At 41.7% G+C, this 20,231-nt stretch overlaps 1 protein-coding gene across 1 annotated transcript in view; it reads right to left on the reverse strand.

The window, feature by feature from the left end:
• The window catches only part of LOC115098830 (olfactory receptor-like protein DTMT), a 50,720-nt gene extending 31,603 nt beyond the window's left edge, over nucleotides 1-19,117 (reverse strand). Inside the window, exons 1-2 of the mRNA XM_029615825.1 lie at nucleotides 18,679-19,117; nucleotides 13,186-13,212 (exon numbers count right to left, since the gene is read on the reverse strand). Of these exons, the coding sequence (XP_029471685.1) occupies nucleotides 13,186-13,212; nucleotides 18,679-19,117 (466 nt within the window). The remainder of the gene's footprint in view (nucleotides 1-13,185; nucleotides 13,213-18,678) is intronic.
• Between the last annotated feature and the right edge of the window lie 1,114 nt (nucleotides 19,118-20,231).

Raw genomic sequence — 20,231 nt, forward strand, 5'->3', positions numbered from 1 at the left:
CGAACTATATACGCCCTGAATGCAGAAATTATGGTCACAGACTTTCTTACATATTATATGGACTGCAAGGCTTACAATTTATACCTGATATTTGCTTTTTCTATGTTTTGTGGGAATGACTTTATGCAGAATTTGGGTTCTTTCATTCTCTGTCAGCACTTAGGTGTTCAAGTTAATAATATTATTTGAAGTGATGCTGTTTTTATTAGTTTGTATGTTCCTAGTTAAGTAGTATTTTCCAGTCTTAGACTTTATAATACTTATATGTTGAATCAGTTAAATGCATATGTACTAGGTTTTCCTATCTTTATCTATGGAAGCTGCTTTGATCACATAGAGGGTGATGTGTTTCATTGTGATTCAAATATGATAATTCAGGGTTCAAGAGGGAGATCTCTTTATATTTCTCTTTCACACCAGCCTAAGTTATAAGCTATTTCTATTCTTTGGTTTTGCAGCTTGCACTTAGGATAATCACTTTGTTGATCTTTAATATCTCAATATTCTATCTCTTATTCTAATGTTTTTGCTGAACCCTTCTTTGAATATCTTTTCTTATGACACTATTTACTAGATTTTACCTAATGACTGTTTCACTCTCTTTCACAAAGATTACTGTTCTCCTTGAAACAAATACATACCTTACACTTGAGGAGCTCTGCTATAGGGATTTGTAATATTCTATTACTATATTTTTGGGTTTATTAATTGCTCATGGTTCTTTTCTTTTTATTTTGGTCCTTTCATTATAAACTCTATCTGTGACTTATAAGCTAGTGGGTTTCTATTTAGGATTCCAAAGGGGAAGATATAATTTTCCTTATTTCTGTCTTTTATTTATATGACATTCTTTCCTTTCCTGTGTATAATCTTACACTGATGGTTTATCAATTCTGTAAAGTAGTTCACATAATATGTTAAAGACTTTCTCACAGAGTTAGCTTTCATTTATTGTTATGATTATCCCCAATATATTTAGACTTACCATCATTTGAGAAGGGTATGAGCCCCATTTCCCCTAGAAGTATCTGAAGACGAAGCAGTATTACTAGCCATCATCTACCTTAAAAAAATTAATACTTGCCCTACACAGTTGTATTATCTCTTAGACATATGACTGTCACAAGTGAATGAGGACTGTCCATACAGTGAGTGCTTTCACTGCTACAGGTTGTTGTCCTAATACTGGATAGCACTATAAATACCCTACAGAATTAGTATGATGTTTCAGACTTTTGCTATGCCTTTGCCTATCATGCATACGCCTTTGTATTTGATCTTCCATCACTACAGCATATGACTAGAATATGTCTTATGCTTTGCAACACTTTTACATCATGTATGCACAACACAGTATGAGTTTTTCTATAGATTCTTGGTTTTCTTCTATGTTATTGGTTTCTTTACTTTTCTGGTAAGGTGCATTGATTATATCCCTGTTTGCCATTTTTAATGAATATTATCCTGGGTAGTTGTTCACAACAACAGTATTCATTGAAAAGATTTGCCCAGTATACCTAGTATTATATGAGAAACACAGTACTTTCATACTAGTCTCTCTGTGTACTTATCTTTACATGTTATACCACTATTATGTACTTACTTGATTCTGAAAGATAACATATGTGATCATGTTATTATGAAGTAGGTCCTTTTTATAATGCAGGTATCTGTATAGCTCCATTATAGAGCTAATAGCTACCTAGTGAAAATTAGTTTTGATGTTATTTTTTGATTAACTAGTGAATGCTTGTGGGAGCATCCTTCATATTAATTAGGAATCTAGAGGGACACACACCTATGCACTACACCTGATAAATACCAAGGTTAGGGGTTAGGCTACACTTTTAAGTTCCTCTGTCATGGCTTAGCATCGAAGACTGATTGATGTGACACCTATCCATTTTAAGGTGTCCCATAGAGGGAAATGAAGAATATGTCTGATTAAGATAACCAAGAATTCCCAGATGCCTTTGCTGTATCGTGGCCTGTCAGAGGTGAATGAACTTTGAGAGACTTTCTGACTATCACAGATTCAAAGGATGCAGAAGAGTTGGGAAACTGGTAAATCCTGCAAAGCTTATAATTACAGGCCAGGAAGGCATCAATGACTTGCAGAGAATCTCTGAGACAGATTTGCTGGCAACAAAAGGAGAGAGGCCTATTTTAATGGCCACATTTACTTCACAATGCAGGGATACTCGTTCTGCAGGAAAATAGGATGCAAGCCTTTATCTTGCAGATATTGGTTTCAATGACCTGAAACCAATTTGAATGAATCCTGGTGCCAAGCTCTATTCAAGACCCAGACTGGGAGGTGTTTACAATAAACAAAGAAGAACAACAGAAGACAAGAAGAGAATACTTGCATCAAAGCCAGTATGATACAGGAACTTGTTTACATTGGGAGGAGTAACAGGGTTAGAAGAATTCTTAGTTGAGGGAGGTCCTCACAAGCATTTCCTATACAGGATAGATTGTCATGACAAACAGTATCATGTGTTTGTGGGCGGTTACACTTTTCTGGAAGCTTCGAGAATGTTGGATTTTAATTATATAAGTCAGAGCAGGGCAGAAATTCATTGAGATGCTACTTATTACAGAAAGAGGGCAGATTGCATCTCACAAGAACACTTGTCTCTGCATGTCTTTTGAAAAAGCCAAAATAAACTAAATTTTAAAACCTCTTGCTGAATTGCAGTGTTCTTGTGCCCTAAGCTATGAGTCTCAAAATTAGACAATCTGTGTGTTCCTATGCATTGCTATTCTTGTTTCTGACCTTTTCCTGAGACTAGGCCTAACTCCTGACTCTGCCTTCATCTGCTGTCTGCCCTGACCATTGCTTGCTTTCTGATATGGAAAGAACTCAGCCTGCCATGACCTTGGCCTACCTCATGATGTTGAATGAACCCAGCCTGCCTTGACCCTGCCTATCTGACTATGCTTCTGCCTCTCGATTCTTTTCCGATGTTTTAGCCCCTGACTATCAGCTGCTGTGAGTCCACCCTGAAATCTGTGAAGAAGGTGGAGTCAGTTCCCCAAGGAGAAGATGGACCAGAAGGTGGAGTCAGGTCCCCCAGGAAGGAATGAACCAGGAAGAGGAGTTGGGTCCGCTGAGGAGGCTATAGACCCTAGCCCCGGACTGGGAGGTGGGGTCAAGTATTCTATAGAGGGCACCTATTAACGGAGTGGAAGTGGTGCAGAGTAGATGGCAGCAGTTTAGACATCATGGACCTTTCTACTGACCAGCAGTGTCCACCGGTCCAGTTGCATCTTTCACATGCATGAGACTAGGTATAAAAGAAGGAGGGTAATAATAATACTTGTTTAAGCAGGAATGCAAGTGGTCCCTCCTATTCTATATGGTGGTATACTGTGTGGATCAACAACTCCAAATGGCCAAATATTAAATGTTCTTGAAATATTGTAGAAATGTATATAGTTGTATGTCTTGAGACTAATAATTATGAATAGATAAGTGTGCTCTTTGATATCCTGTTAGTGATGTACATAATCATGTAGAACTGCATGTAATCATATAGTCTGATAAACCTGTATATATTTGTACATATTGCCAGCCTTGTTCACAGTCCTATTTATTTTATTGGGGTGAAGGGAGGGAAATCCCATTGACTTCTTACACAAGTGGAGTCCCCAGGCATCAAGAACACAAGAACCAACAGTGTGTGTTCTAGGGGGGTTCCCGCCAGGTCAGTCAAAGGGGTATTTCACAGAAATGTAAGTATTATCTAAAGGATTCACTTTTGTTCCAAAAACAATTCATGATCCTTTCCAATTTAAAGTGGATTGTGACAGGCATTTTCATTCATTCGTTATCCTTGAAGTTGCTTTTTTTAACAGAGTGATGCATCACCATTGGTTAAAAATGGGTTAAAAATTCCTCAATATGGACACCTCCATGTCAGATAGATCCGGTTCTTCAGACTCTAAAGGATTTGGTTTTAAAAGATATGTCAAAACTAGAGACTACTTTAAGAAAGACTCCAGATAATTTTTCTAGCATGGAATGTAATATTTTGAAGACACTATGGCAAGTGTCTTAATTATTAGTTACTAATTGAGCTGATAAAGGTGGTAGTATGGTGGTAGTATGGTGTCCAGATCAATATCCAATACCCAACAATTTAAGAAGACACTAAAAACATATTTATTTCAATTAGCATTTAATATCCATCCACAACACACTACTTCAAATAATCAACACTCAGTAACCTAACAATCTCTTCCACATCCTCAACATCACTCATGTTTCCACCTTACGCCTTCCCTCCTCCCCATTCATTTTTTCCTACCTTTTCCCTTCCATAAAACATCTTTTACGGCCCAGCTCCACTTTTACTTTTATTTAATTAGATTTTTTTGTTACCATGAGGTATATACCAGTTATTGTATTTTAATTTTATTTTATTTTCATCTTTAATTTTTAACTCTATTTATTTTATTTTCATTTTACAATGTAAACCGTTTTGACAAAAAAACCTTGTTTTGAAAAACGGTATATAAATACTTTTAAATAAATAAATAAATAAATAAATAAATTAGATTATGTTGAAGGAATAAGTTCATAACTTCAAGATTCTCAATGTTATAAAAGACTACAATCAGATTCAATGAAGTTTCTATAGAAGCTTATTAAAAATGTTTCAAAAAGAGCTTTAGAAGCTGTTTCACGACTATTCAGGAACATCATTTTTTGAATTTGAAAAATGCATGTATTCCCACTATTTAATCTATGCACTATCAAAAATTCATGAAAGTCTGATTAAAAGCCCTGGAAGGCCCATTATTTCAACTAGTTTGGGATGATTATCCATATATGTGGATTAATTTTTTAGGCCTCATTTTCTTATTTATTAAACATACCACAAATTTTTTTAAACTCCTAGCACAAATTTCTGAAGATGGTTCACATTGGATATTAGTTACTTTTCACATTCAATCATTGTACACTTGTATACCTCAATTAGAAGCTATTGAACTACTTAGGAAGGTACTATCTCAACAAACATGTCCTCACACTGTACCAACTTGCTTTTTGATTCAATTAATTTATAGCTTTATCCAGAAATTATTTCTTCTTTGAGGGATTTTATTACCAGCAGATTTCTGATACAGTAATTGTGTGTGTGTGTGCATGTGGGGAGGGGGGGGGGGGGTGTACTTTTACACCATCATTGGCTAATCTGTATAAGTCGAATTTGAAGATAAGTGATTATTCCAATCTTTATTTTCCACTTGCATTTATCTAAGGAAGAGATATATAGATATACTTCTTCTTTGAGAAGGATTTGTTAAAGAACTGGAATCATTTTGTTAATGGTTAAATTTGTATGATTTTCATATACAATTTTCACTGCAGTATTATTGTGGCATTATTTCCTTTCTTGTTGAACAGATTAAGGAAATATTGATGGATCTTTCTATACTATACTTTTTAGAAAATCTACAGTTTATAATTTTTTACATTTTTCTAGTCACCATCCCTTTCATTTATAAGAATACCTGTTTTCTCAATTTTTAAGAATATGATGCAATTGTATGGAAGTTAAAAACTATAAAATAAATTCTAAAATATCTGAAAATCTGTTACAATTTGGCTATCCTCTTAAAAGTATTAAAACATCTTTTAAAAGAGCATTGTATTCCAAAGTGGAATATCTGCTGTCAGACACAACTAGTGCACCATCTACTGATGAAGTGTTGAATTGTATTTTAAGATATTCAAGTCATTGTCATAAAATAGCCAAAGTGATTAAGAAACATCACCCTATTTTGAAATTACATCAATTATTTATGAATAAGAGAATAAGAATTGCAGACCTACTGTTGGTAATCTGAAAACTATCATTAAAATCAGTTACAGTACCTGAAGATTGGAGGGTGGCCAATGTAAAATTGGTTTTTACAAAGGGTTCCAGAAGTGATCCAGGAAATTACAGATCAATGAGCCTGACATCAGTGCCAGGAAAACTGGTTATAAAATATTATAAAGAACAAAATTACAGAACATATAGATAGACATATTTTAATGGGACAAAGTCAACATGGATTTAGCCAAAGGAAGTCTTGCCTCATTAATTTGATACATTAATTTGAAGGCATGAATAAACATCTGAATAAAGGTGACCCAGTTGTTATAGTATATCTGGATTTTCAGAAATCATTTGACAAAGTACCTCATGATAGAGAGAGGAAATTAAAAAGTCATGAAATAGGTGGCAATGTTCTATTATGGTTTAAGAATTGGTTAAAAGACAGAAAACAGAAAATAGGACTACATGGTCAATTTTTTCAATTGAGAAACCTGAATAGTGGAGTGCCCAGGGATCTGTACTAGGACTGCTGCTTTTTAACATATTCATAAATGATCAAAATATGGGAATGATGAGTGGGTTGATCAAATTTGCTAATGATACAAATTTATTTAAATTTGTTAAATTACAAGAGGATTGTGAGAAATTGCAAGAGGACCTTGCAAGGTTGGGAAACTGGGCATCCAATTGGCAGATGACATTTAATGTGGACAAGTGCAAAGTAATGCATGTAGGGAAGAAAAATCCAAATTATAGCTACACAATGCAAGGTTTCACTTTGGGAGTCACCACCCAAGAATATAATTTAGGTATCATCATGGTTAATATGTTGAAATCCTCTGCTCAGTGTGCAGCTGTAGCCAAGAAAGCAAATAGAAAGCTAGGAATTATTAGGAAAGGAATGGGAAAGTAAACAGAGGATTTCATAATGCCTCTGTAATGCCCCATGATTCGAATTGTGTGCAGTTCTGGTTATCGCATCTCAAAAAAAATAACAGAATTAGAAAAGGTACAGAGATGGCTGACCAAGATGATGAAGGGATGGAATAATTCCCTATGACGAAAGGTGTTGCAATTGGAGGTCTGCGGACTGCCCTGTGGACTGCCGTTCTCACCTCCAGCCCTGCTCAAGTAGCGATGGGGTGCTGCTAGCGCATGCAGCGGATGCCGCCACTGATTTCCTCCGGGACAGTCCCTTTTCTAAAGTGGCAAGATCCAAGATACTGCTGATGTCTCTTCCATGGTGTGTCCTTCTTAGATGCACGTACGAAGCTCTTCTTGGGCCCTGAAGGGGCTACACTGTGAAAATCCCCACAGCCCCTGAAGATGATGTCTGATGCTGGGGCCTATAAGAGGCCTCTCCTGACATTGTTCCTGGCCTCAGCAATAATTCTCCTACCCCTGTGTAGTGTCAGTTGTTTCAGTGCTCCTCCTGCATGCCCATTTCCTGATATTTGTTGTTTTCAGTTCCTGGTCTACATTGTCTTCAGTTCCTGGTCATTGTCCTGGTCTTCAGATCTTGTGGTCTTTGTCTCTTCATCAGTTTCTGTAGCCACTGGAAATTTTTGAATGCTGCTTGCCCTGACCCTAGTCTGCCTCCGAATGCTCCTACATACCTCAACCTCATCCACGGATCTTCAGCCCTTTGGCAGAGGCTCCTACCTAAGAGCTGCTGGCCCCGGCACCTGAGGGCTCAACTTAAGGGGAAAGTGGGCTGGTATAGGAGAATCTACAGTTGGGCCTCTGCCTCCAATTAATCTGCCAGCTGACAATGGTGACCTTCAGGGCTCCTCCCTGCAGGTTGTACCAACTCTACCTTGGTCCACTCCTGCAACAAAAAGCTAAAGAGGTTAGGGCTCTTACATTTGGAGATGAAATGGCTGAGGAGAAGGTATGATGTCTATAAATTAATGAGTAGAGTGGAGTGGAATGGGTAAACATGAATCAGTTTAGTCTTTCAAAAAGTACAAAGACTGGGGGACCTTCAATGAAGTTATTAAGTGATAGATTTAACACAAATAGGAGACAATGTTTTTTTTACTAAAGCAGATTGTGATAAATTGCAGGAAGACCATATGAGACTAGAAAATTGGGCATCAAAATGGCAGATGAAATTTAATGTGGATAAGTGCAAGGTGATGCATATAGGGAAAAATAACCCATGCTATAGTTACACAATGTTAGCTTCCATATTAGGTGCTACAACCCAAGAAAGAGATCTAGGCATCATAGTGGATAATAGGGATGTGAATCGTTTTAGGACGATTAAAATTATCGTCCGATAATTTTAATATCGTCTTAAACCGTTATGGAACACAATACAATAGAGATTCTAACGATTTATCGTTATAAATCGTTAGAATCGTGAGCCGGCACACTAAAACCCCCTAAAACCCACCCCCGACCCTTTAAATTAAATCCCCCACCCTCCCGAATGACTTAAATAACCTGCGGGTCCAGCGGCGGTCCGGAACGGCAGCGGTCCGGAACGGGCTCCTGCTACTGAATCTTGTTGTCTTCAGCCGGCGCCATTTTCCAAAATGGCGCCGAAAAATGGTGGCGGCCATAGACGAACACGATTGGACGGCAGGAGGTCCTTCCGGACCCCCGCTGGACTTTTGGCAAGTCTTGTGGGGGTCAGGAGGCCCCCCCCAAGCTGGCCAAAAGTTCCTGGAGGTCCAGCGGGGGTCAGGGAGCGATTTCCCGCCGCGAATCGTTTTCGTACGGAAAATGGTGCCGGCAGGAGATCGACTGCAGGAGGTCATTCAGCGAGGCGCCGGAACCCTCGCTGAATGACCTCCTGCAGTCGATCTCCTGCCAGCGCCATTTTCCGTACGAAAACGATTTGCGGCGGGAAATCGCTCCCTGACCCCCGCTGGACCTCCAGGAACTTTTGGCCAGCTTGGGGGGGGCCTCCTGACCCCCACAAGACTTGCCAAAAGTCCAGCGTGGGTCCGGAAGGACCTCCTGCCGTCCAATCGTGTTCGTCTATGGCCGCCGCCATTTTTCGGCGCCATTTTGGAAAATGGCGCCGGCTGAAGACAACAAGATTCAGTAGCAGGAGCCCGTTCCGGACCGCTGCCGTTCCGGACCGCCGCTGGACCCGCAGGTTATTTAAGTCATTTGGGGGGGGGTTCGGGAGGGTGGGGGATTTAATTTAAAGGGTCGGGGGTGGGTTTTAGGGGGTTTTAATGTGCCGGTTTTGCGATTTTACGTTTTTTCGATTTTTCACGATTTTTCACGATATTTTACCCCCCCAAACGGCAACAATACGATTCCCTCCCCCTCCCAGCTGAAATCGATCGTTAAGACGATCGAGGACACGATTCACATCTCTAGTGGATAACACATTTAAATCGTCGGTTCAGTGTGCTGCGGCAGTCAAAAAAGCAAACAAAATGTTGGGAATTATTAGAAAGGGAATGGTGAATAAAACGGAAAATGTCATAATGCCTCTGTATCGCTCCATGGTGAGACCACACCTTGAATACTGTGTACAATTCTGGTCATCACATCTCAAAAAAGATATAATTGTGATGGAAAAGGTACAGAGAAGGGCTACCAAAATGATAAGGGGAATGGAACAGCTCCCCTATGAGAAAAAACTAAAGAGGTTACGACTTTTCAGCTTGGAGAAGAGACGGATGAGGGGGATATGATAGAGGTGTTTAAAATCATGAGAGGTCTAGAATGGGTAGATGTGAATCGGTTATTTACTCTTTCGGATAATAGAAAGACTAGGGGGCACTCCATGAAGTTAGCATGTGGCACATTTAAAACTAATTGGAGAAAGTTCTTTTTTACTCAACGCACAATTGAACTCTGGAATTTGTTGCCAGAGGATGTGGTTAGTGCAGTTAGTATAGCTGTGTTTAAAAAAGGATTGGAGGAGAAGTTCTTGGAGGAGAAGTCCATTACCTGACTTAGAAAATAGCCACTGCTATTACTAGCAAAGGTAATATGGAATAGACTTAGTTTTTGGGTACTTGCCAGGTTCTTATGGCCTGGATTGGCCACTGTTGGAAACAGGATGTTGGGCTTGATGGACCCTTGGTCTGACCCAGTATGGCAAATCTTATGTTCTTATGTTTCTCTGTCAACTTTGACTGCATTCATTTTTATTAACCTATAAAGATCCAGAGTCATTAGTTGATTATACTTGTTTATGATTGCCTGATTTATTTCTTAAAAACCATTAGACACTGTGCATGTGTTCATGTCTATATGAAAGAATTCAGTGAACAGAGTCTCTGCATTGACGTTTTGGCTTGAAATCTTTTGTAGGAGAAAATGAGGTGAGAAAACCCAACGAGTATTTTTGTAAGACATTGTGATGCTAAATAAATGCTTTTTTTGCTTATACAGCAGCTATTGCGAAATGGTGGCCACTGATGGCTTCGGTTTCACTTTGAACTTTTTGGAGCCTAAGCATTGTTATTCAGAGTTCTTTTTTTCCTTTTTCTGACACTTAAAAATTGTAAATTGCAAAGTGTTTTTTCTTTTGTTTGCACTTTTATTTCACCAGTCTGCCTATTTTTCTTTATTAATGATACCACTGCCTTGGGCTTTGTTTAAGAAATTCAAAGGTCTACCCATCAGATTGGCCATATGTTATATATATTTATTTTAACAGAAAATGGGGAAGATATGCTAATTTAGGAGTCGATGCATAAAGGTGTGTCTCCTGCCTTGCACCTTCCTGTGTGCACTTCAACTGCACCTTCCTGTGTGCACATTTTCTGTGGAAAGACTTACTGCCAATGCAGCAAGAAGTTTTGTGCACAGAAATGGAAGTACTGGAAGTACTATTTAGCTCTCTCCTGTGCAAGTGAAGGAATTTCTAGGGATGTGCAGGGGTATTTTTGTTTTGCTTTGTTTTTGAGTTGTTTCATTTTTAGGGCCATTTTGTGGTTAAAATGGGTCGGGAAGGTCTTATTTCCTTGTTTTTCAATTTCAGTGTTAATGCACACTACCTTGAATTTAGTGCGCACTAACTAGAGCATGCTCATTAGTGTTCCTGATGCCATTTAGGGCTTTTTTTTGAATCTTTATCAGCAGAAGCACACATCCATTTTATATTCAAATCAATTCATTGCTTCTAGCAACAAGAATAAATATAAATAGTCACGTGACTAGAACTTGTTTGTTTGTGTTCACTCTTGTTACCAGGCACTGGCAGGTCATGCCACCCCATCCCCCAATAAGCACCACCTCAGTGGGAACCTGTTACAATTCAATGAATTGGTGAACCCAATGACAAGGTAGAAAGGCTTAGAGATGTGAATCGTGTGCCAGATCGTCTTAACGGTCCGATTCGGCTGGGGGGGAGGGGAAATCTGATCGTTAAGATATGTGAATTGGAATCAGCAAAGCAGGCAGGACTCCAACAGACCAGTTGGAAGTTATCCCATTGTATTACGGGAGAATGCTGACGTAACCAGGGTAGTCCCAAAACCAACGGGTGCACTGCTCGCTCCAAGACGAGCAGGGAGATCTCCTCCGAGTGAAACAGGCCTGTTTGCAGTGTCAAGGGGGCCGTGGAGCAGGTAATGACCCCAGGAAGCAGGGTGCCTCGGATCGAGGAGATCCGCAGCGGGGGGACCTTCTGTAGAGTCGGAAGGGAAAGCTGAGTCACCAATGAAGGCACGGATCTGGAGTTCCCCACGTGGGTATTTCAGAATTACTGGTAGCGTGCAAAGAGGAGCTGATCCAGTAGCGCCTAGGTGTAGCTCCTCAGTGTAACCTAGGCATGGCCGTTTCCCGGACGCTCCGGGCAAGTAGCAAGAAAGTGCCCCTTGCCTCCACAATAGAGGCAGAGGCCTAGGGAGCGACGTCTCCTCCTTTCTTCAGGGGTTAGTGGAGATCTGCCCAATTGCATGGGTTCCCCACTAGGCACAGTGGGAGGAGGAGCCTTGGGAGCAGGTGTTCTGGAGGAGGTAGACAGCTGTGGTGGGGCTCGGCGACTCGAGTGGGTTTCCTTATCCCGTTGTTGAAGGTGGCGATCCACCCTACCAGCAATGTCCATTAGATCATTTAAGTCCTCTGGAAGATCCCGACCTGCTAGCTCATCCTTGATGCGGCCTGCCAAGCCCTCGAGGAAGATTCCTTTAAGGCAATCGTCTTGCCAACCGACCTCCATGGCCAGGGTTCAGAAGTCTATGATGTACTCAGCCACCGGGCGTGTCACTTGCCTGAGGTGCAAGAGCTCCGAGGCCGCGGTGGATCGGCGTGCAGGATCATCGAAGGCAAGGCGGAAGTTAAGGAGGAATTCTTGTAGGTTCTGCAGCAAGGGATCCTGACGTTCCCACAAGGGTGAAGCCCAGTCAAGGGCCTTGCCATCCAGCAGGGAGAAAATAAACGCTACCTTGGCTGTGTCCGAGGGAAACTACGCAGGCAGGAGACTGAAACGCACTTGGCACTGATTTAGGAAACCACGGCATGTCTTGCTGTCCCCGGCGTACCGGGTAGGCGTGGGTAGCTGCGTTACTGAAGCTGAAGTGGAAGCGGGTGCCGGAGGCAACTCCCGAGTGGAAACGTCTAGACGAGAGACCAACTGTTCCACAGTGGCAGCGAGGGTATCAATGCAGTGCTGTTGCTGCTGGAGGCGTTGAGCCATCCCTGGAATGGCCTGCAGGCATGGGGCCTCCGCCGAGTCCATGGCCTTGCAAACTGTTACAGTCTGACACTGCAGGCGAGGTAGTGGACCCTTGAGCCGGCCCACCTAGGATGACAGGGTAGGCCGGGAGGCAGAGCCACAGGCTGGCGGTGTTCACCCGGGAACCAGGAACCCCCCAGGAGGAGCCTGTAGGGACCTGGAACCTTGGGACTTGGGAAATAGGCTGAAGGTCCAGTGGCAGGGATGGCCTTAGGCTGGAGCTGTAATGAAGGAAGTCCAAAGGTATTTGGTAGTCCGTGAACAGGCTGTACAGGCCGAGGGCCAGCTGATGACAGGACAGCGGGCGGCAGTGGGGACTGTAGCTAACCGGATACTGAGGCAGGGTCTGTAGTAAGCTGGAACTGAAGCAGGCTATAGACTGGAACGGAGTCTGTAGCCGGCTGGAACTGAAGCAGGCTGTGGACTGGAACAAAGTCTGTAGCAGGTTGGAACTGAAGCAGGCTGTAGACTGGAACGGAGTCTGTAGTCGGCTGGAACTGAAGCAGGCTGTGGACTGGAACAAAGTCTGTAGCAGGTTGGAACTGAAGCAGGCTGTAGGCTGGAACAAGGTCGAGAACAAGCCGGAGTCGGAGGCAGGCAGCAGACAGAAGCGAAGTCGGGAACGAACCAAGGTCAGAGGCAGGCGGCAGGCTGAAGCGAGTCAAAAGCAGTCCAAGGGTCAAAGGCAGGAACAACGAACAGACGATGCGCAACTCAGAACTACTAGGCAGTAGTGAACCTCGTTGCAAGGCAAGGAGAAGGAGTCCGGGTGCCGGTTATATCGGCCTTGGGGCGTGACGTCATCAGCGCAGGCGGGGCCAGACTTCCGGGAGCTGTGCGCACAAAGTGGGTGTCCTCGCGTGCGCGCGAGGCAGCGGAGAGACGGGCAAGCAATGGCGGCCGCCACATGAAGCAGGCAGCGCCGCCGGGGTCCCAGCCACGCGGAACACGGTGTTTCCAGCGGCGAAGGTAGGCACCGTTCAGTCCTAGTGGAGGGGAAGCGGCGGAGACCGCAACAAGTACAAGTTGCAGAAGGGATAGAAGGTAAGGTATGTCTTTTTGCGGATGACACTAAGATCTGCAACAGAGTGGACACGACGGAAGGAGTGGAGAGAATGAGATGGGATTTAAGGAACTTGGAAGAGTGGTCGAAGATATGGCAGCTGACATTCAATGCCAAGAAGTGCAGAGTCATGCATATGGGGAGTGGAAATCCGAATGTACTGTATTCGATGGGGGGGAGAAAGGCTGATGTGCACGGAGCAGGAGAGAGACCTTGGGGTGATGGTGTCTAATGATCTGAAGTCGGCAAAACAATGTGACAAGGCGATAGCTAAAGCCAGAAGAATGCTGGGCTGCATAGAGAGAGGAATATCGAGTAAGAAAAGGGAAGTGATTATCCCCTTGTACAGGTCCTTGGTGAGACCTCACCTGGAGTATTGTGTTCAGTTCTGGAGACCGTATCTCCGAAGAGACAGAGACAAGATGGAGGCGGTCCAGAGAAGGGCGACCAAAAAGGTGGAAGGTCTTCATCAAATGACTTATGAGGAGAGATTTAAGAATCTAAATATGTACACCCTGGAGGAAAGGAGGAGCAGAGGTAATATGATACAGACTTTCAGATACTTGAAAGGTTTTAATGATCCAAAGACAACGACAAACCTTTTCCGTAGGAAAAAAATCAGCAGAACCAGGGGTCACGATTTGAAGCTCCAGGGAGGAAGATTCAGAACCAATGTCAGGAAGTATTTCTTCACGGAGAGGGTGGTGGATGCCTGGAATGCCCTTCCGGAGGAAGTGGTGAAGACCAGAACTGTGAAGGACTTCAAAGGGGTGTGGGATAAACACTGTGGATCCATAAAATCAAGAGGCTGTCAATAAAGAGTGGGTGGCTCGCCAGAATGACGGCTACTGCCTGGAGATAATACCCTTATTCAATAAACATACACAAGGTTACTGTGACTCCAACATCGCTCTAAGCTACAACAGCAAGAGGAAATGTGGAAAAAAGGATTCACACTCACAAAGCGGGGAGTAGTTGGCTTGTTACGGTGGTTACTACCCCAAACCAAATAAGCCTGATACTTCACTTTCAATGCATTTCCAGCATAGCTCTCTGCTTTAACGGCAGGGGAGAATAAAAACTGATACTTCACGCATATCCAGCATAGCTCTCTGCTTCAACTGCAGGGGAGAAGAAAAACTGATACTTCACGCATATCCAGCATAGCTCTCTGCTTCAACGGCAGGGGAGAAGAAAAACTGATACTACACGCATATCCAGCATAGCTCCCTGCTTCAACGGCAGGGGAGAAGAAAAACAACCAATAAGGGCTAAATAACATATTCTGGGTAAAACAAATAAGCATGGGTGTAGCTTGCTTATTGCGGCGGTTACTACCCCTAACTAATCAAGCTAGATATTTCACTTGGATGCAGCTCCATCACTGCTCTCTACATTAATGGTGGGGGTGCAAGGGAAATAGAACCAAAGAGCTAAGAGAAACAGATAAGTATGAGAAAAAATGTGTGAAGCTTGCTGGGCAGACTGGATGGGCCGTTTGGTCTTCTTCTGCCGTCATTTCTATGTTTCTATGTTACACTTTGCTTACACTATTAATCTTTTGCCAGGGATTTAATTTTCTGAAATTTTGAGAATAGAAAAAAAGACTAGGAAACATTTCTACACAAAAGGACTAAATTAAATAATCGGATGAATGCTCTACAAAACATTTCACACAAGCTTTCTCCTACATTATTTTTTTTTACCTTTCAGAACTGCCATGATATAAAATCTTTCGGTGCATTGATTTATTGTGTTTTGCAATATTCATGTTCACTGTGCACTGTGAAGGTAACTTTCATAGTATTGTGCGGGCACAAATGTGAGTGCGTTTGTCAGCCTGCACCCAGGGATGCGGACATTTTATAACAAGTTTAATACCCTTCCTTCTCTCCTGTTAGACCTAACCCTTTAAAAACCTGCTGATCGTAGTAGATGTTTTTGTTTAATAAGTTACACATCATCCATAGCAGAAGTAAAGTTACGTGGCAGGGGACCGTAGCACACACCAGTGCATGTATGTATTTCCACACAAATTTCAAGTTTAAATCCAGGATCGCCCATGCCCCGCCCCACCCAGACCACGCCCATCCCCCCTCCCCTTTTTGGGAACTTTTCATTTGTGCATGCAGCAGCATGTACCTACGAATCCCAGCAGCTTTTAAAATCTTCTTGGCATTCACCTGCTAAACATATTTGCACATTCCCTAATTGATGTGTGCATCAGACTTTTAAAATTTACCTTTATGGGCGCTTAGAGCCTCATTTACTAAGCCTTTTTCCCATAGACAATGGGAAAAAAGCCAAGGAGGGTAACTTTCAAACATGTGCGTGCACATCCATATACACGTGTATTCTGATGCGTGTGCATATGCTCATGTATTTTAAATTGTGCATGCAAATATGCATTCACATTGTAAAATATAAGTCTACTCTGCAAGGTACATGTGTACATAAAAAAAAAGTGTGAAATATGTACAGAAAAGTTTTGGATAGGTAAACGTCCAGCAAAGTAAGGGCCTCATTTACTAAGCATTTTTCACATAGACACAGAATGGGAGAAGAGCCTTAGTAATTCAGGCCCTAAGATAGCTGGAGAAGTCATAAAATGCACCACTTAGCCAGATAAGTGAATATTTAGACAGTAAAGTAAAGCAATTCTGCTATACAAGTGTATTTGTACTTCAAATTTTGCAAAGTTACATGTGGACATTTCACTAGCATATTTTTCCTACCACTTGTCGGCTTTTACACATGCAAGTCTGCAAATTTTAGAACATGCTCACGTGAAGTAAATAACCAGTTTTACCAATTAGGACACCAGATTGCCCAGTCCACCTATAAATCATCAGTACCCTCCTGATTCTTCAGCTTGAACTCTCCCCAGTTTATTCACCCCTCATGTAGTCAGTATTTGGCAATAAAGATTTTTATTTTCACTTACCCTGGATAATTAGCAGAAGTAAATATACGCAAGTACCAGACTAATGTGTGCATGAAAGCCTATTTACACACGTATGTTTGGGTTTTCAAAATACCATGTTCACACGTATATGTCCTTATACACATACATATCATTATGAAAAGTCACTGTAAAGTAAATGAAGCTCCTAGGGCCCTATTTACTAAGCATTTTTCACATAGACACAAAATGGGAAAAACCCTTAAAGGTAAATTTTAAAAGCCCGACATGCACATTAATTAGAGGACACACATATATGTTGGGCTCGCATGTGCTGAAGGTATTTCAAAAATTGGCGAGATACACGCATATGTCCCGGAGCACGCACATCTTGGAAGTTTTCTAAAGGGGTGGGGCATGGGTGGAGAATGGGCGTTTTGGGGTGAGAACCTGAGATGAGCGCATAAATACTTAAGCGATCAGGACTGTGCCGAGTCCCCCTGCCACATAACATTACTTCAGCTATGGATGATATGTAAGTTAAATAATAAAGAAAATATGCAGATATGTGGGGTTTTAAGGGTCAGAGCTAACTGGGGGAGTGAAGGCTATTAAACTAGTGTTAATTGGTAGTGCCATTAGAAATAGCTTAACTGTGCTGCTTCAATAATACACAGAGGTCCAACTTTAATACAAACCAATTTAAGTTTATTTAATATTAAAAGCCAATCATATGAGACCTCTGAAAGACACAGAGTGAGAAAGCTCTCCCTGCGTGCCTCAGCTTTTGTCAGTGAGTGCTGACTTTTTATAGATAAAACATACAATGATTCCTATTAGGACTGCGTAGAGTATCTGGTTCCACGTGTCCTGTGTCCAAATCAGACAAACTGTGTCTAAACTTCCCTGGTCCCACTTCCCACCTTAAGATCCAATTAGGCAAAGGCATAGCGAAGACCCACATGTCTGCTGATGACTGTCAATCATCCTAGTAGGTCTTAGTAGTTCTTTGTTCTGTCACTCCTGTGCACTCCTGTGCCAGTCCTTTGATCAGACTCCTAATCTCATGGGGGTCTTCAGTTACACTGGGCCCCTCGAAACGAGACAGTTGTCTGTGAGAACATAGCTTAGTCCATATGTTCATTGTGACCTCATGACCTTCCATCATATCTGGCTAAGTCTGAATTCATTCCAGATGTCTCCCAGAAGCCATTAAAGTCTGAGTTCCTTGTATGCCAGAAGTCTCAGATAAGTCAAAGACAGCAAAGGATTCTGGATAAGCTGAGCCAAAGTCTGAGCCAAAGTCTTCATATTAGCCTTCTCATATCACTAGGGGGATTTGGAGGAACTCTCTCTTAATTGGGTGAGCTGGGAATGAATTGTGAAAACTGGAACAGCATCGACATGCATCCCTTTTAAAATTCTCTGGTTTATGTGGTAGAAGTGGCATTTGTTTGCACATGCGTGCACGCACTTAAATTTGGCACACGTGCGTACGGCAGGATATTTTATAACATATGTGCATATACACATGCAAGCTACAAAATACCTGCATCCCTGGGAGTGGGCCAATGCACAGGTGCTCTAGGGCATCGATTTGAAAGTTACCGTCCCTGTTTGCTAATCCTATCACTGTGTGGCTTGAATGGTTTTGCAACAAAACAGCATTAACAGCAAAAGAAAAGAGACTCTCCAGCTTTTCACATCAACAATGGTTTCTACATGTTCTGAGGACCAAGGTTTATCAGCATGGTTCTCCTCAGTGCATCCTTCATTTCATTGTTCCTCAGGCTATAAATAAATGGGTTTAACATGGGAGTTACTACAACATATACCACTGCAACCACTTTGTCCTTCTCTGGGGAATATGCTGAAGATGGCCGCACAGACATAACAATAACAGACACATAAAATAAAGATACCACGGTGAGATGGGAGGAGCAGGTGGAGAAGGCCTTGCGCATCCCCGCTGCAGATGACATCTTCAGAATAGCTGTGATAATGCGACAGTAAGATAACACTATTATTACAAAGGGCAGCATTAGAGAGAAAGGTCCCTCAATAAAGATCATAAGTTCATTAAGGGAGGTATCAGTGCATGAAAGCTTATACAGTCCAGTAAAATCACAAAAGAAATGGTTAATTATATTGAAGCCGCAGAAAGATAATCTAAGTAGCATAAGAGTGTGTAAAAGAGCCTTAAGACCACCCCCAACAAAGCAACCAGTCACTAACCAGTGACACAGCCTCGAATTCATCACCAGTGAATACTGCAAAGGATAACAAATAGCCACATAGCGGTCATAGGCCATCGCCGCTAGAAGGAAACACTCTGCTCCTCCTATAAATGTTAAGAAGTACACTTGAGTTAAGCAGCCAGCAAAGGAGATGGTTTTACTTTCAGAGAGAAGGTTTTGCAGCAAGTTTGGAACAGTGACTGATATAAAACAGATGTCCACTGAGGACAGGACACTGAGAAAGAAGTACATGGGGATGTGGAGACGAGAATTAAGACGGATCACAGCAATGATAGCTCCATTTCCCAGTAAGGTGATGAGGTACATGATCAGAAATGTCACGAAGAGGACAATGCGCTGCTCCCGAACAGGTACCAAGCCAAGCAGAATAAAGCTGGTCACAGAGGTTTCATTTCTATTTGCCATCTCTTGATGCTTAATATCTATAAAAACTGGGAGAGAGAGTCATAACGAGCAACTTTATCGAGGTGCACATTCTGCATTTTTACATTTTATTCCATCCTATCCCCCCAAAAAAAATCCAGTTTTAGGAGAAAGCGAATATACATGTTTTCAATTTGTGAAACTTGTAGAACATTGAAACATTTTATTAAGCTCATTTGGCTAAATTTTCATAGTTTAGTGGAAAATTAGGCACCTAACTTTCAGACTTAGGAGCAAACATTTTAAAGTTATGAATATAAGGAATTCTCAAAAGCGATTTTCTGTACACTTAAGTTTAGACAACCAGCAAAGAAGGTGGGTTGAGGCATGTTTTCAATGTAGACACAATAGAGCTAATATTCAGTTTATAAAATTTCTAAATAACCCATATTTCATTTAGGCACCCAATCTAATACAGGAATGTGCATTCATTTTTCAATAAATGGATTTTCAGAATGAAAAATGTTATTGTTGGTTTCTTCCAAATGGCAATACAATTTTTTTTCAGTTTATTAAAAATATATACTTGTACTGCTGTACATCAAAATGGAACCAGCATGTCTAAATTACGTCTGCTCCCAAAGAACAGCAAGTAATAAAACAAAATATTAAGGCCATGTAGGTGAGTTTTAGGGGGTAGGGAGGAGAAGGGAAGGGGAAGGAAGGATAGGTAGGGGGTTAGGGAAGTTCTCTCCCAGCCTGCACCTTAATTGGAGCAGACTGAGAGGAAACTGGGGATGGCCGGAATGTATCACCGCATGGAGGTTGCATTAATTCTCCTGCCTTGCATGTGCCGCCCGCCCATAAACTTGTGGATTATAAAATCTGGTATGCATATGCACGCGGCCTTTGGATTTTCTAACATGCGTGCGCAGGTGCACATTGGAAAATCTACCCCTTTATGTGTAAATAAATGACTTTTGAAAATTGCTTTGAAAGTAATTACATTTACATGTATAAATCCTTTTGAAAATTCACTTGTTAAATGGTAAATTTCAAAATGACATGCAGGAACACATGTGCACGTGTTCATCAGCCTGCGTCCAGGGACACAACTGTTTTAGAACTTGTGCATGTGTACGTGCACATGTTATAA

This window comes from Rhinatrema bivittatum, chromosome 1, assembly GCF_901001135.1.
Source record: "Rhinatrema bivittatum chromosome 1, aRhiBiv1.1, whole genome shotgun sequence".
In the NCBI taxonomy this organism is placed as follows: domain Eukaryota; kingdom Metazoa; phylum Chordata; class Amphibia; order Gymnophiona; family Rhinatrematidae; genus Rhinatrema; species Rhinatrema bivittatum.